Genomic DNA, 16,255 nt, shown 5'->3' on the forward strand with positions numbered 1-16,255 from the left:
CTACACAAGCCGTATCAGTGGAGAGAACAGGGGTAGACAGGTCTTCATGGCTTTAGCAATACAATGATAAGACATAAGATAAGACAAGTATAATTGGTAACCATCCCCGTGGTAAATGCCATCTTTTCACTAGCATCTGACAAGTGGCAGCTGTCAGTGTTGCCAGATATAACAGCTTCTTAACTGCAAGTGGAAGAGCTTTGGCAATCGTATACGGGCCTCCAATGCGTAGGTGGACGATACTTGGCCATCGTGGTGCACATCGTGGTGGATACATAGCTGTTTTGTATGGACATTGCACTTCTCATCAGACATATTATTTTCAGCGAGCCACTTGATAGACCGACCATATAGCCCGGATGGCTCGCTAGCTGACGAAATGCTGGGGCAGAGTCTGACCGAACGTGTGTGCCAATTATATATGTCGTACGTCACGTATGTGAACGGCGTGGCTAGACACTCATCACACCCATCCTAAGGAATACCAGCATCACGGTATTGTGCACTGCCATATGAAACCCACGCGCGTCTTTCCAGCCCTTCCCAACTCACGGCATCAGCGAGTCATCCCCGACAATATCAATAACAGCAGCAGCAGCAGCAACAACAAGTCATGACAACAACAGAAAGAGGAGCATCATCAGCATCAGCATCAACAACAACAGCAACGCCGCACGCACCTTATTTCGAAGACACGTACACACTGCTGGTAATATCGGGCGAGTGCACAAGTCTGATGACGCATGAAGAGGCAACGTCTCCTGCATGTATGGTGCTCGTATGAGGTGCGCCAAGTTCGGGGATAGTGGCAGGATTGATTACGCGAGTGAACGGATATCCTGGTAAAAGTTCTGTTCCCGTGTGAGAACAACTTGGAAGTAGCAGAACATGGAACTTTGTAAAGGTCGTAGCTTTACAATAGTGTTAATAACTTTGCAAGAGCGGTGCTTCTATGAAGTCAGTGCGTAGGTGTGCCAAATCTGGATGTAAAGCCCAGTGCCAACGTTGGTCATAGGAAGTGCCGTATGATGCGCGTGAAACGTGTTAGGTGCCCTCCACCCTAGAATCACATGAGCGATAAGGTTCTGAAGCTTCCTGAGTTTGAAAACTGCGGCCGTTGGATAGAAGGGCTAATTGGCTAATTTTGGATAGAAGGGCTAATTTTGTATTGTAAATGCCACCTATTTTCGACTGAAGGCCACGGAAGGATGGGGGTTACTGTCTCTTTGAAAGCTGCTCATGTCCGTCGTCTCCAGCGACCTAACTCAAAGTTCCCTGTCACACGATTATCACAAATGATATCGCACCAATAAAGTGCGCAGGGATAAATGTTCCTGTGTAGTTCGCCGGGTCCCCAACTTTGAGGGAAAGATCAGTCAAATCCGCGGCCAACCAGGTTTTAGGCCATTTCGGGGATAGTGTCAGCCATTTTCCCTGCTCGGTGGCCTTGAAAGGGCGGTATTATGTAAGTGAGATACATTCCGGTAAGCTTCGTTTGCGGAGTGCGCCAGGTGGCGGTAGCATTCAGGGGTTGATGCTATGCTTATTCATTGGGCGTCATCATTAAAATGGAATTCTACGCACGATTTAAAACCTTGTGTTTGTGTGATTCGGTGGTCGTAACTGGTCCTCCAGAGGAGATGAGTGCAGAAATCCGTGCATTTGGTCAGTGAGGGACGTTTGCTGAGTATTTGCAGCATCAAAAGTTATTGCCTATTCTCGTGCATGGTCGGTAATGATGTTGAAGTCATAGGGCAGACAGTTGTGTACTGAGTCGATGTGATTGCTGAATGCAATGCCGAGCGATTTGTCGTTAAACATCACATCCTTCGGGAGATTTTCAGTGGAGTAATGTGCATGCCACATCAGGACATGAACGAACCAAGGGCTGATCGAAAAGGGCGTGGGGTGGGGGATACCCAGCATCTGTCGTGGACTTTTGCGGTGCGACGGTCTATCGTGTGTCATGATGCTGTCATGCTTTTTGGGGGGTATCATTCACGCCTTCTTTAAGTCATGTTAGTGGGCCAGGAACGTGGAAGTGGTGTTGATATCTGAAAACAGTCCGTCACGCTAAATGTTGTCAATCGGTTTTGGAATATTTACGTGAGGATAGACGTTGTGCCACATGCTGTATAAAAAAACATTCAGGTATTACAGCCACAGCATACGGGTTGGAGTTGTAAACCTCTAGAACGCGGCCTCTGTCCACGCGGTTGGCTTCGCCCTGCCGCCAGGTGAGCACCACCTCTTTAAGGTCGTCCATTAAGCGTTAAGCGATAGCCCTCACCTCGTTGCACACTTTCTTGGTGACGATGACGTCACTGTCCGCCAGCTCGCGCCACTGCGCGTCGGTCTGCTGCAGCTGGTGGCCGTCCGGGCAGCGGCAGTGCAGCAGCTGGTGGTGCGCCAGGCTGGCCGCCTCGTCGCGGAACGTCACCAGCTCGTCGGTGACGGCCAGCCCGGCCGGCGCGCACGGCGCCAGCTCCGGCGCCCGCTGGCAGTACTGCCGGCCACCGCACACGGTCAGACGCGGCACAGCCCGCGCTCTGTAGCGGCTCTACAGCGTGGCGCCGGGCTGACAGACATAGCACACATTTTGATGCATTATTGCAATCGCGTAAATTGGTTGTTGCGCTTTGTGATAAACAAAGCTATTGTTTTTTACCATTGCTATTGTTTTTTTTATTTGTTGCTCATTCGTTTTACATATCACGTGGTTAAACTACGTATAAAACGCTATTACATGCCATTCTGACATGTGTGACGGGTGAAGAATGATCACTTAGACTCTCAGACATGTTGACTCCTGTTATTTTTTTGAAATGGCTTACAGAGCACAATGATCTCGTTGAGGTCCAAAAAGGGCAAAAGGACATAGTGGATTATCAAACCTCATACCACGACGTCGACAGAAAACGTTTCTTACAAAGATTAGTTCTTGTTGACAACAGTTGCGTATCCGCCTCATTGGAGGGACACTACATCCGGGGTGAGAAGCCGGCGGTGTTCATGCAAGTCAGCAGCAGCTCGCGGACAACCGTCCCCATTCCATCGTAACGTGGGGCAGGATTGGCTGTCCGAGATTCGACCCGCAAAAGTTCCGTTTTTTTTTTTGAAAAAATTCTAGGATGTCTTTTTCCACAATTGCCTGGAGGTGGTCGTCAATATGCAACTGCCTTATTCAGCGACATTTTCAAGGTTAGGGCATGCGACAAACCGCTAAAACTCGAAGCCCAAAGTTCACAGAAGTGTGCTTTATATACCTTGTTTCATTCAACAACAGTTACATGTGTAATCCTTGGAAGGGACAATGCAGCCGAGCTCGTTAGTCGGTGATCTCAGCGCAAGGCGACATGGGCTCCGGGGCGACCGTCCGAGTTCCCCTATCCCCCGGCGGCTGATTGGCCGCCGTGATGCGGCCGGCGGCTGATTGGCTGTCGTGATGCGGCCGGCAGGCGCTCCGTTTTTGGGAACAGATGCTAGGATGCTGTTTTATGTCATGTTAATGGAATGCATTATGGTATTTGGAATTATTTATTGGAATTATATGTAATGAATTATAATATTATATTTTATATTATATATAATATATATTAAATGTAATGAATTATAGTATTATATGGAATGCATTATAATGCAACATGGTATTATTGCGGCGCATAACAAAGTTTTAAGGACTAAAATGATCGCCAACCAAATTGGTAAGACCTGATCTAAGCGCGCGGGTTGGGGTATTGAAACAATCCACGTCAAGCTGCTTTCGCTTTTCGGGCTGAGAACATTAGGAGGATCGGTTCTGAATGGAGCTGAGGGTTCGTTTTGGCTTTGGTAGTCCAGTCCTGGTGTAGTTAAGTCTGCATTATGTGTGCATCTTACATTTGTGTTCTTTTACAACTATCGGAATGATAACAGATGGCTATACCGATCCAAAAGCAGGCTAATACAGGTCGTTTATGCTTACTACAAAAGTCAAGTACCCCCTGGCTGAGTATTGGGGCGATATTCCAATATCCCGAACCCAAACGCTTAGATCTGGTTCTGAGAGTTATCTCCCCAAACAATGTAACGGTGGTCGTATTTTATATCGCCACCCACTATTACTGTACTTTACCGTTTAAAAAATATATTAGTCGACCAAGTGCGTTCGGCCTAAATTGGGATTGGAGCGAATCCATGTTTTTCATTCGAGACATGGGGCTGTGACATTTCTGTTCGTGTTAACGAACATGTGTTTATATCTGTGATTGTTGTATACTCCTTGGTTTGTGCGGGGTATGCGTAGCTTTACGAATTTGTTTCTAACTCAGGCGCATGTTTTTTGAAGTATGCGCCTACATCTAAAACCAGAACAACCTTGGGTATTTCACCACCGGGGACGTCCCGGGGTCACTCTTAATTTGTTTTTTGATGACGTAATCATCCGATGAGATAGATACAAACAAAAGTTGATTGTGCATTTTCTACTTGTAGCGCCATGTTGACACGTGGCACGTGACCGACGCGTCATATACTACGTATAGGCACATGCTACACATATGCCGAATTTACGCCAACACGGTGCCCGAATTACGCAGTCGCCGCCCGCCTGCGTGCAAACATTGCTACCCTTCGCAGACTGCGTGTGGTTTTGTAATTAGAGCTGTAGTCGCGAATTTTACATCAAAAGGTCGTTTATTTAAACAGCATCCTGAGAGGGGCTTCAGAGTTTTGTCGACTGTTGCCTTTCGAAACGGTGAGAGCCGACCAGGTGAAGCAGATCGCCCACTTCCTGGTGTGATGGCAAGACTAGTGACGACCCCGCTCGTACCACTTCTTCTCGCCAGTCAGGCTGAGATAGGTATTGTCAACGGTTATTTTCGGCAAGATGGCAGTCAAGCACTTCCACCGACGCCCATTCTACACAAAGGTGCTCGCACGTATAACCGGCACGTGAACTCTGAAGCAGCCTAACTCATCAGTGAGCCTATGAATTTTTGAGCGTACCCGACAACAGCCACAAATCACATCCACAGGACCACTAAAGATTAATGCGTTCGCCACAGAACAAAAGCCAGCAACCACACTACGTCACGCAGATTCTCCCGCGAACATTCATAACACTCACTCGAAGAACGCTCTGAATGTCCGGAACGTCAACTCTATCCGAGAACAGAACATATTTCCAACGGTCGCTCAAACGGCTCATAGAACAAAATACCAGACACACTACACCTACAGGCATCACGCAATAAATTTTAAAATGTAGCACATCCGCTTGCCACCGTCGAACGCATCACATACTTCTCATGCGGCTCAAATTTTGGAAACGTTCTTCACACACAACTAAGGACGGGCAGATTTCCACCTAAAGCTCTCCTTTCCACTCTACCAGGTTCAAACATGTGCTGTTCAGCACTATATCTGTGGTCACAGGTCCGAGACAGTAAATCATTGTTCGCCCTCTTATCAAAAACGTTCCGATTGCTAACTTGGTTAAATTTCCTGCCTTCCATTCCAGCCAGCCGTGGTGCGCGGATTTGATTCCCTTTAGGCGCTCGACAGTGGCCCCGGACCAAGATGGCCCGCGGCCGTTGCCAACGACTGCGCCTGGGGTCTGAACGGACCGACCGACCGTCCGTCATCAAAGGATAGGACGGATCGCCCGAGTATCGTGACACGTTAGGCTTTCGACGCCAAACTCTACTGTTTACTCGGAGTTTTACGATCAGATGTTGATGTCGGGCCTCGTGCAACAAGCACTGCTAGAGTGGGCGTCGATCCCGCAAGTCCATTCAGTCACAGGACTCGGAGTAAATCTCCAAAAGATCTCTTCAAGCATGTGACGCAAACTAGGCCAAAGTTCTATCGCCTGTCAAAACTGACGTCATGCACACTATGTTGCAACGCACAGACACCACAAAGATGACGGTTAGGTGCTCGCGAACGCTATATGGACTACATCATAAAGAGTTTAAAACTGCAGCGCGAGGCGGCGGCGACGGCGGCGGCGGCGGCGGCGGCGGCTGGCACTGGTGGAAATTCCGCGATCAAGTTTCTGCTGCGGTGTGTCTCTTCCGCCTGCCCCGATCCAAATCTAGCAATTCATGAATCACCTTTATCATGTTTGGAAGTAGCGCAGACTTCTGGACGTATATAGCCAGGGGTGGTTTTGAGGATAGCCAGACTGAGCATTGTTTAGCTGACAAGAGGCGTCCCAGTGTGCAATGTCTCCCTTCATTTTCCTGATTTGTTTTTTGTTGTTGTAATTTTCCTCTGTCACTACACTATTCTTCAATGCTTTCCTTGAAGCACGTGGATAGCAGTCTCAACATAAACGGCATAAAATCGTTATCCGTGCTCCATCTCGGGGATGTTCTGAATATGCAAATATACTCTGAACCGCAGCTCTCCATCAATTTAAAAATAATAATAAACTGAGGTGAAACAAACATAAACATAATTGATAAACGCGTCTTGAACAAATCTGGTGATAACTGGCCGGACACGGAGAGTCAGACCAGCTGGGGGCTGGCAGAGAATGTTACTGGTGATCAGCCCAGCCGCGCCCTTTACCTGAGAGTTGACGGATGTGTGGTCAGCGATAATGTAGGAGGCAGAGGTGCCGTTTTCTTGAAGTTCTTGTCCAACGTCCAATCCAAAGTGCAATACTTGTTCAGCTGCCCGTCCAATGTGTCAAAAATCGGGTTATCGAAAAATTCCTAATTTTGTGTATCAAACAGAACTAATTGCGACGCATAAGCCCGGTCAATGCTGGGATCCCTACATTACGTTTATTAAATGGAATGAAAAGAAATGAATGTATCTGTATCGAGTGAGTTGAGATGCATACCAATTTGCGACAAAACAGAATGAAATCGACTGCCCAAAACGTTCCAAAGATTTCCACACTTCTTCGTCTGTATTTATAAATTGGGCTCTGGAAACTTTAGAATTATATATATATATACACATATATATATGCATATATATATATATATATATATATATATATATATGCACACATACACACACGCACGGCACTCACGCACGTACGAACGCACAAACGAACGAATGCACGCACGCACGCACACCCGCACACCCGCATCCACACCCACTTGCGACGGATCAATGCGCCACTGGGGGAGGCGCAGTGGCGAGAGGTCGTAATACAGTGCCCGGCGGCTCACTCATTAGGCGACGTTGGATGCCTCCATAAAAGACGGGGCAGGAAGTCGCAGTAAGTTAGACGGCATCTCGTTAAACCGGGCAGCCGCCCGCGAACAAAGACGTCGCTTCCACATCTCGGTTCTGGTATTATAGGCATACTAGTCACCACTCTCGCTGGTTCTTTTCTGTCGAGTCTCTGCTGCAAGGGGCTACACACTGACGAGGGCCTCTGGTCATCCCACGCAGCGCACATTGTGCAGCTGTATCAGCGTGTGACCCCTCACTAAGCGCTCGGTCGGCGGCCGTTCCCTTTTTGAAGCACGTTCGATGCCCGGTCGAAATTTGTGCGTCAAAGTTTTGTTGCATTCTGGGCGTGCTATAAAGCACACCGTTACCGTAGGCAACGATGTAGTAACGTACCTGCGACAGAATTAAGGCGTCAACGAGAACAATGCCGACGCTGGGTTCGGGGAGAGGGGATGAGCAGTGGTTCCAATATTCTTAACTGGCCAAAATACCGAAGCAGCGTTGAGTGATAAGAAAAAAACGTGAGTATTCCCAACTGGCCGTGCGACCGAAGACTGCGCAACATTTGTCATACCCTGGCCGGAACTATATGTTGTCCGCGAAATTTGACGGTGAATTGGGTTAGGTAAAGCTCGCCTGACAAAATTTATTTATTTCGCGACAAAATGAGCTAAATTTTGTCTGCTTTGTCTTGAAGACCATTTAATTTAAATCAGTGGTCAAGGGAGGCAAGACCATATCCCAATAGCAGAGATTTAGGCGGTTGACCAAACTTTGGGTGCCCTTCGCGTACTGGACCACCATGGCGTTCTTTACGTACAAACTATGGTTGTTCGCAAAGTTGCAAAAGAACAGAGCCCAAAGCAGAACCCCGAAAGACGCCGATACTGTTAGGAGCCTTAAAGATATTTTTGGGACGCTCATATTGTCAGTCATGATGACACCCTGGGTGTGGTTTTAAAGGTAGGCCGAAAACCTAGGGGAGATTAGCCCGTGAGTGTAAAATTTTGTTAGGACTTTTGGAGCGGTCTGTCACATCGAGGCACATGCGAGACCGAGGAGACACACCAACGATATTTTTTCCACGGCTATTCGTGGAAAGCCGGTGCGGTTTCCATCGAGTGCCGAGGATGGAAACCGTGTTCGGTAGAGGAAGGTAGAGGGAGGTAGGGGGAGGTAGAAGGAGGTAGAGGGAAAACAGCCATTTAGCTTATGGTGCTCAGCGGGCTCAGCAATTTTGCTGCTGCAGGGGCGATGGAGACTGAAGGATAGTTCGAACGTGAGTAAGTCTCCGAATTTATGTCTCGCCTTGAGAAAGGGTTTTCGGAGTCCCCCTTAAGTTTTTCTCGAAACTATCACTGAAAGGTTTTGAATATGACGGTAACATATCGGCTAGCTGAGTTACATCTCATGCATACGCTTTGTCCAAATTTTACATTTCTGACCTCAAATCTCATAATCTATCATAGATATCTATGTCCTATAATCACGCTCATTCAAGGGCAATTTGGTCTAATATTGATCTTTAAGAGCAGTTTCGGTCTTTCAGAGAACATACCCTTCATAGTACATATCACACAGCCTTGAGAAGCTTTTCTAACGCTATGTACTCCCCTGATACGGTTTACTTCATGCTTGATGTAACTGACAAACTAATGAAACTTTCAGGCTTTAATGAGGCTTTCACCACTTCATTTTCTGACTTATTTTGCCGAAGATCATAATTACCCCTGCTCAGTCACGTCTATGTAGTGCAGTTTGACGAGAGATTTCTGATGCCGTTTTCTCCGCGCTTGTTTCTTGCCGAGTTTTCGTAGGGGGCTGTGAGGCCCACCGCCCTCGAACGGTGAAGGTGAAATAAACCGATGTATGGGGAATGAGTATTACATAAACTTTGGGGATGTTTCTAGGTCATTTCTGCGTCGGGGAGAGATTTGATGGAGTTGACCAGGTGGAAAAAAAAATCGTGCCGACGGTGTAAAAGCTGAGGTGGACGAGTGCTATGCACATGCCGTCTTCACCAAAGGCTGAGCAGCCGTTCACGCCCGACAGGATGGCCCTTAACCCCGTGAGGGGAGTGAGGGGAGTGGGTTTAGCGACAAGGAACAGCGCCCCACGTGCGGCGAGCAACAGAAGACACTGTACATCAATAACAGTGGAACATTTGGAGGATATCAGTGTCAGACACCTCAGTGTCGGATTCTAGGCAAGGGATTTTTGTTAAGCGGACTTTTGCGCCCGAACTTCTTCGTTCCCTTTCGATGTTCCTCTCGTGAGTACTTTGCATGAAATACTTCGTTCTCAGGATCTGACTCTAATGAAGGCGACTTCGCCGGTCTGCTTTCGTTGTCATTCTTGATTATGTTGCCAATTCAGCTAGCTATATAAGCATGTTCTCCTCTTCTTCATCCCAAGTCGACGAGACTGTGCCGGGCCATCATCGAGACGGACGAGACGAGACACCGGGTCATCATCGAGACGGACGAGACGAGACACCGGGTCATCATCGAGACGGACGAGACGAGACACCGGGTCATCATCGAGACGGACGAGACGAGACACCGGGTCATCATCGAGACGGACGAGACGAGACACCGGGTCATCATCGAGACGGACGAGACGAGACACCGGGTCATCATCGAGACGGACGAGACGAGACACCGGGTCATCATCGAGACGGACGAGACGAGACACCGGGTCATCATCGAGACGGACGAGACGAGACACCGGGTCATCATCATCGTTATGAGCCCCTGGGCGATCTGACGCATGACCATGACGACCCGATCCAAGTGCGTGCAGTTTCACAAGTGGTTTTAAGGTCAATTTCTGTCAGTCCAGTGCAGTGGGCCACTTTCAACCATTGTCTGGACCAAATTGGTCCGTACTCTATGTGAACGAAAAGGAGAAGGTTTAGGTGTTCTGCATACCGTCCTTTTCTTAAAAATTTATTTTTTATCACATCGAATACGTTTGGGCAGTTTTTGGCGCCCATTGACCGGGCATTTAAAGGAATATTAATGTTATTAAGTAGACTTTTGTTGTGTGAAGCCTTCGAGAACAACGTGAAGCATTAATGGCCTTACCCATAGTATCGAAATCTTTAATTTTTCTAAAATTCATCGCATACCTATAACATCGAAATCATTTTTGACCAGGATGTGACGGCTTGTACACGCCACAGGATACAAATACCACTAATTGCATTTGTTCACCTGGGATGGTTAGGAGGTTGTTCCAGAAAATGCGAAATGGTGGACTTTTGCGCTGCAGGCGTCAGAAAGCAAGCATCTTAAGCGTTTCATCTTTTGGAAAATATATATTTCATTGACTTCTTTGTTTTTGTACTCATCGCGACGCAGAACAAAAGCGCACCCTAAGTGAAGGCGTTCCGCGTGCTGACCTTGTACTGGTTGGAGCCGTGCGTGACGGAGCGACCGTCCTCCGGGTCCCAATGGAGCGGGCACGGCTCGCGGCCCATGCAGTTGCAGAACGCCTCGGTGTTGATGCCCCAAGCGTTGGCCTGGACCAGACCGCAGACGGCCGACCGTCGGCAGGTGGTGAGCCCGCGCTTCTGTAGAAGACGGACACAACCTCACGTCAGCGATAGACATCGCCTCATCTAGGCGGCAGGCACCACCTCATTTCGGGGACAGATACAGCCTCATCTCGGCGGCAGACACCGCCTCATCTCGGCGACAGATACAGCCTCATCTCGGCGGCAGACACCGCCTCACCTTAGCGGCTGACACCACCTCACCTTGGCGACAGACACCGCCTCACTTTGGAGACAAACGTCGCCTCATTCCGGCGGCAGATACAGCCTTATCTCGGCGGCAGACACCGCCTCACCTTGGCGGCAGACACCGCCTCACCTTGGCGGCAAACAGCACCTCACCTTGGCGGCAGACACCGCCTCACCTTGGCGACAGACACCACCTCATCCCGGCGACAGATACAGCTTCATCTCGGCGGCAGACATCGTCTCATCTTGGCGACAGACACCGCCTCACCTCGGCGGCAGACACAGGCTCACACCAGCGGCAGACACCACCTCACACCAGCGCCATGGAAAACACAGGCTCACACCAGCGGCAGACACCACCTCACACCAGCGCCATGGAAAGCACAGGCCCACACCAGCGGCACCACACAGGCACCCCACACGGCTGTCTGGTAAGACCCAGCTTACTGACATTCGGCGTGGAGTGATCGATAACAACTCGTGCCATACTGTGCTCATCCCGCACCCCACCCGCATACATAAGACATAATATATTTGTAGTACATAACAGGCATCACAGACCTGAGTCAAATTCGTTTGGTCAGTCATATTCCCGTTGCCTTAAGTCAGAATGCATTACACAAATCAGCACTAGAATTGCACGTGAAATAACTCCCGTTCCTCGGTACTCGAGTCTATGCCCTGGTGTCCTTGTTTGCGTCACTCAGTCTGTCCCCATGAGTGCCGCGCTGAGTGCCAGCCGAGCCCGTCAACACAAGGAATGGCACCACGTGGGGAAAACTTTGTACAAGGTCCAAGGTTCGTCATGTTACAACATCCAGTTAATCCGGATGCTGCTTTGGCACGCGATACAAGTGTTTCACGCTATCCTATCATTGCTCTGAAGAGGCCAAGGACGTATTATACACCGAATCAAAATGTGCGTATTTGATGCGGTAATGTATGGCAGCCTAAATTACGCCTTCAAAAAATCATGCCTGACACCCAGTGGAGCTGTTGGCGACCATGACTAGGAGGTGCTAGAAATCATGTTGAAGGCAAGTGTGCAGGAGTCTGCGGCGTATCCTATTGATTCGTCTGATATTTGTCTGTTTTAGGTATGAACCTTATCTCCACGCCGTAAACTTTTGTACTGCCTTAACACGGTTCCAACGACAGGTCAGTACCATTTGGGACAGCTTTACTATGACAGCCTTGACGGTCAGACCACATCAGTACAACATTGGCGAAATTCAGTGTAACAGTTTCGGTCTACATTGCTACGCCCGAAGAAAAGTTCCAAATTTGTGATAGCTCGGGTGTTCGGGGTTTGCTGGGGTTGGAAAACTGCTGTTTTGAATCAGACCTCTGGGTAGAATAGCATTAAAGGGGATGTTCCACATTCGAACACATTGAAGTAAGCACTATTTGTGTACTTTAAGTGAAAAAGACTGCTATTGACAATAACCTTCTTTTTTTGATACACATGCTCCTCAATACGTCATTGTTTGATTGCGTCATATCAGGTATACAAAACGTTGGGGTGCTGCCCAACTAGCCGTGCGAAATTGCAACCTACTTGCAGTGCCTGAGACTCGTTGATAGATTACAGCATGGGCTGGAAGCGTTTCCTGAGCCACACATCGTTCGGTGCTTTTGTCGTGATCCTTTCTCGTGCTGTTCTTGCGTATTTATTCGTGACTTTAAAAAGCTTACCCGCATTCACGTACTCGGTTATGGTGCTTCCATAAATTATTCGGCTGCGAGCCTTAGTTCCGTAGTAATTAGCAATCATGCGTAACTTCCTTTATCATATATCACAAAACGTGACACGTGACATTTAACATCAAGGAACAGCGGCCCACTCGCTGACTGTGCCCGATCGACAGTACCGTTCCTGATAGAAGCGGTTGCTCCTGCTGCGGCTTTCTGCCAAGAAGTCCTTTTTTCTCATCGTCGTTTTCGTTGCTGTTTTGTTCGCTCTTGGTCCATAGCAACTTTCACTAGAGTTTAGTTACTCTCTTCCGTTGACCCACACTAGGGAAGCGCGGAAAGCGCAAGAAAAATGACAGCGACACAGATTCGAACCCGGCTTCCAACATTGATACGCTATTGGATACAGACGACGGAAGTGCTGCCGGCCCCGCTTTGGCCGCAGCATCGCCTGATGACTCTTGCGCGCCCCAAACCATGATCGTCGGTACGCACACTTCCACCGCGGTGGCTAGACAGCAGACGTCTCCGTCCAAAGCTCCCGGCTCCGACCCTCGCTCGCCTTTGACCACTCCGGTGCCTGCTCGTCCTGATGCTGACCCTCGCTCGACAACGACCAGTGTTCGCCTGCCCTCTGGGCCAATGCTAGATCCTCTCGGATCGTACGCTGTCGTCCAACCTTGCGATATTTAATGTGTCTTTTCGAAAGATCAAAGTGTTCTGGCCACCAAAGCAAATTCAGGCTATCTGCGACCCATGCGACCTGAAAATCGAAGCACCGGCAAACGGATCACTCGTCATCAAAACAACCACTCGCGCACGGACCAGGGCTCCTCTCAAAACAACGGAATTCTGTGGCAAGCATATCAAAGCGTCTGTCCACCACGTCCGAAACCACAACCAAAGGCACCATCTTCGCGCCTGAGCTCCGTTTCATGACGGAGCAGGAGATCCCGGCGGAGCTCGGGGACAAAAATGTGTCATGTCCGACGTCTGACGACCTTCAGAGATGGCCAGCGTCGCGACACCAGCCTGTTTGTTCTCACTTTTGCTAACACCCGACTTCCCGAAACAATTACAGCTGGTTACCTCCGTTATGAAGTTAGAGTGTTCGTGCGAAATCCATTCAGGAGCCTTAAATGCCATCGGTTTGGACACGGCAGCAAGTTTTGCAAACAAAACCCCAGATGTCTCAAGTGTGGCGAGACCCCTCACGAGGAGTCTGCCTGTACATCACCTCAAAAATGTTTGAGCTGTGGGAGCGCTGATCATGCCGCCAACTCTTCTCAGTGTCCCACATGGAGAAAAGAAAAGAAAAATTGCTCTGAAAAGGCCGAGACAAGTGTGTCGTGTCCCGAGGCACGGGGCACTGTTGAGTCCAAGATGTCGTCACAGCCCAGCAAGAGATATGCACAAGTAGCAAAAGTCACAATGGTTACATGTGGAACACAAACAGACTCCATTACCCAGCTGCCTCCCCTGAAGCTCCTTACCGCTCGGTCCTCTGTCTCAGCTGAGTCGACCACGTAGACCTGGACAAAAAAAAAACACCATTGAGTCGTCCCTGGCTGGGCGTTCGGATGCCCGACGCCTGTTCACTCTCATCCCCAGGTTGGCCGGCGTTCGAGCCCGCCGGCTTTGCGTGAGCCGCATGCGGCTCAAGCCGTCCGGCGTCCCAGCCCTCGGGCTATGAACAGTCGGCAGCCTGGTCCCTCTGGCCACCACACGAACGTCACCCCCCCCCCCTCCCCCTTCCCCCCCCCCCCGCCACAACACTGGCCGTAACACGCCCGAACGAAGACCGCCGGTCTCGTACACCAGTGAGGGTGGCGATGAGACGGCCTCGGTCTGTCTCGTTCGGCCGCTTCCCAGCAACCGGTGGAGATGGGTCTCTTCATCATTAAATGTCCTTCATCTTACAGTGGAACTGTCGCGGTCTGGGCCTCGAAAAGGCAGACTGGACCAAATTGCAAGAGTTTTGTTCTGACAACCAGGATTGCTATGATTCACCAGAGCAGGAAGTTGATCTTATCACACATATTCTTCATTCTGCAGCGACTGCGGCAATTCCCCCGACAAAATTCCCGCCACGACGCCTTCCTGTGCCGTGGCGGACAGATGACAGATGAAGTTAAAGAAGTCATTGCGGGGCGTAAACGTGCCTTTCGCAGTTTTCGACGCAATCAAGGCATTTCTCATTGACTTGCCCGTAGCTCTGAGTGTGCACGAACCCGAAAAACCATAAGAGCCGCAAAACATTATTCCCGGCTACCTTTTTACGACAATTTACAGCAGCCACTCCGTTGAGAAAAATTTGGGGATTATTTCGTTCACTATCGGGCAAAAGGCCTTCATTTTCACTCCCAGTTATCAGAGCTAACAACGCTTTAATCATCTCACCGCCTCAGATTATGAACCCTCTTGCCCACAGCATAGCTCACTGTAGTTCATCAGATAAATACAAACCAGGTTTCATCGATCATGCATGGCTCAGTTTTAATTTCCCTCGGGCAAGTTTCTTTTCTGATAATGCAGAGACATACAAGGTACCATTTTCTTTGCCAAAGTTTTGTAACGCAATTAAATCCACCGGTAATACTGCAGTAGGCCAGGATGACTTACACCATTCTTTCTTAAGTCATTTATTCGACAACATGCTTCAGCTTATATTGAATAAATTTTCCCAAAAAAATTCAATGAATGAAAAAAAATCAATGACCTATGGTCTTCCCATGTTTTTGCAGACGCATGGAAGGACACCATACTCATCCCACGTCCAAAACCAGGCAAAAACACTCACGACCCAGCCAACTGTCGTCCCATTGCACTCACTAGTTGGCTTGAAAGACTCGTGGAACGCATGGTTGGAAAGCGCCTTGCCTAGTTAATAGATCATAACAAACTGATATCGGACCGACGATGTGGATTTGGACGCAACCGTACCACCTGTGACCATAAAATAAGTCTAGAAACGGGCATTCGTCGCGCAGTCCGTCAAAAACGCCAAGTCACAGCTGTATTCCTAGATATTACTCGCACCTATTGTATGATATCCAAACCGGCACTTATTTTCAAACCCTATAAGTTGGGGTTTAAGGGAAATTTAGCACATTACCTGGTGGGTTTTCTGGCGGGGATACGGCCGTTTCGTGTGAGATGCCGATCGGCTGTTTCCGATGTTTATTCCCTAGAAAACGGACTCCCGCAAGGGAGTTGCGTTTCTCCTATGCTTTTCAATCTAATGATTGATGATTTATTTGATGAACTTCCTCCTGGCATTTCCTCTTCACTCTTCGCTGATGACAGCGCAATCTGGTGTTCAGACACAGAATACGATCACTCACTACCACGCCTCCAAAATGCATGAGACAAAATGCAACAATGGTCAAGACGTTATGGTTTCCTGTTTTCTTCTAACGAATCGGCCGTTATGACTTTCAATAAAAGGCGACGAGTTACAGCGGCATATTCTCTTCATCTCGGGAGTCACCATCTTCCTTTTGTTTCCTCATTCAAACTTCTAGGTATCATTCTTGACCCGAGATTATCGATGCACAAACACGTCGAACACGTCCGCACCAAATGTATGGAACGTTTAAATTTATTTAGATGCATTTCAGGATCAAGATACGGGGCTGACCG

At 48.8% G+C, this 16,255-nt stretch overlaps 1 protein-coding gene across 1 annotated transcript in view; it reads right to left on the reverse strand.

Annotated features, from left to right (window-relative positions):
- Nucleotides 1-2,436: 2,436 nt before the first annotated feature.
- Nucleotides 2,437-16,255, reverse strand: part of LOC119098290 (U-scoloptoxin(11)-Sm5a) — a 36,353-nt gene continuing 22,534 nt past the window's right edge. The window contains exons 2-4 of the mRNA XM_037221211.1: nt 10,580-10,750; nt 2,481-2,506; nt 2,437-2,443 (exon numbers count right to left, since the gene is read on the reverse strand). Of these exons, the coding sequence (XP_037077106.1) occupies nt 2,437-2,443; nt 2,481-2,506; nt 10,580-10,750 (204 nt within the window). The remainder of the gene's footprint in view (nt 2,444-2,480; nt 2,507-10,579; nt 10,751-16,255) is intronic.

This window comes from Pollicipes pollicipes, unplaced genomic scaffold (genome assembly GCF_011947565.3).
Source record: "Pollicipes pollicipes isolate AB1234 unplaced genomic scaffold, Ppol_2.1 Scaffold_4740;HRSCAF=5597_pilon_pilon_pilon, whole genome shotgun sequence".
Taxonomy (NCBI): Eukaryota; Metazoa; Arthropoda; class Thecostraca; order Pollicipedomorpha; family Pollicipedidae; genus Pollicipes; species Pollicipes pollicipes.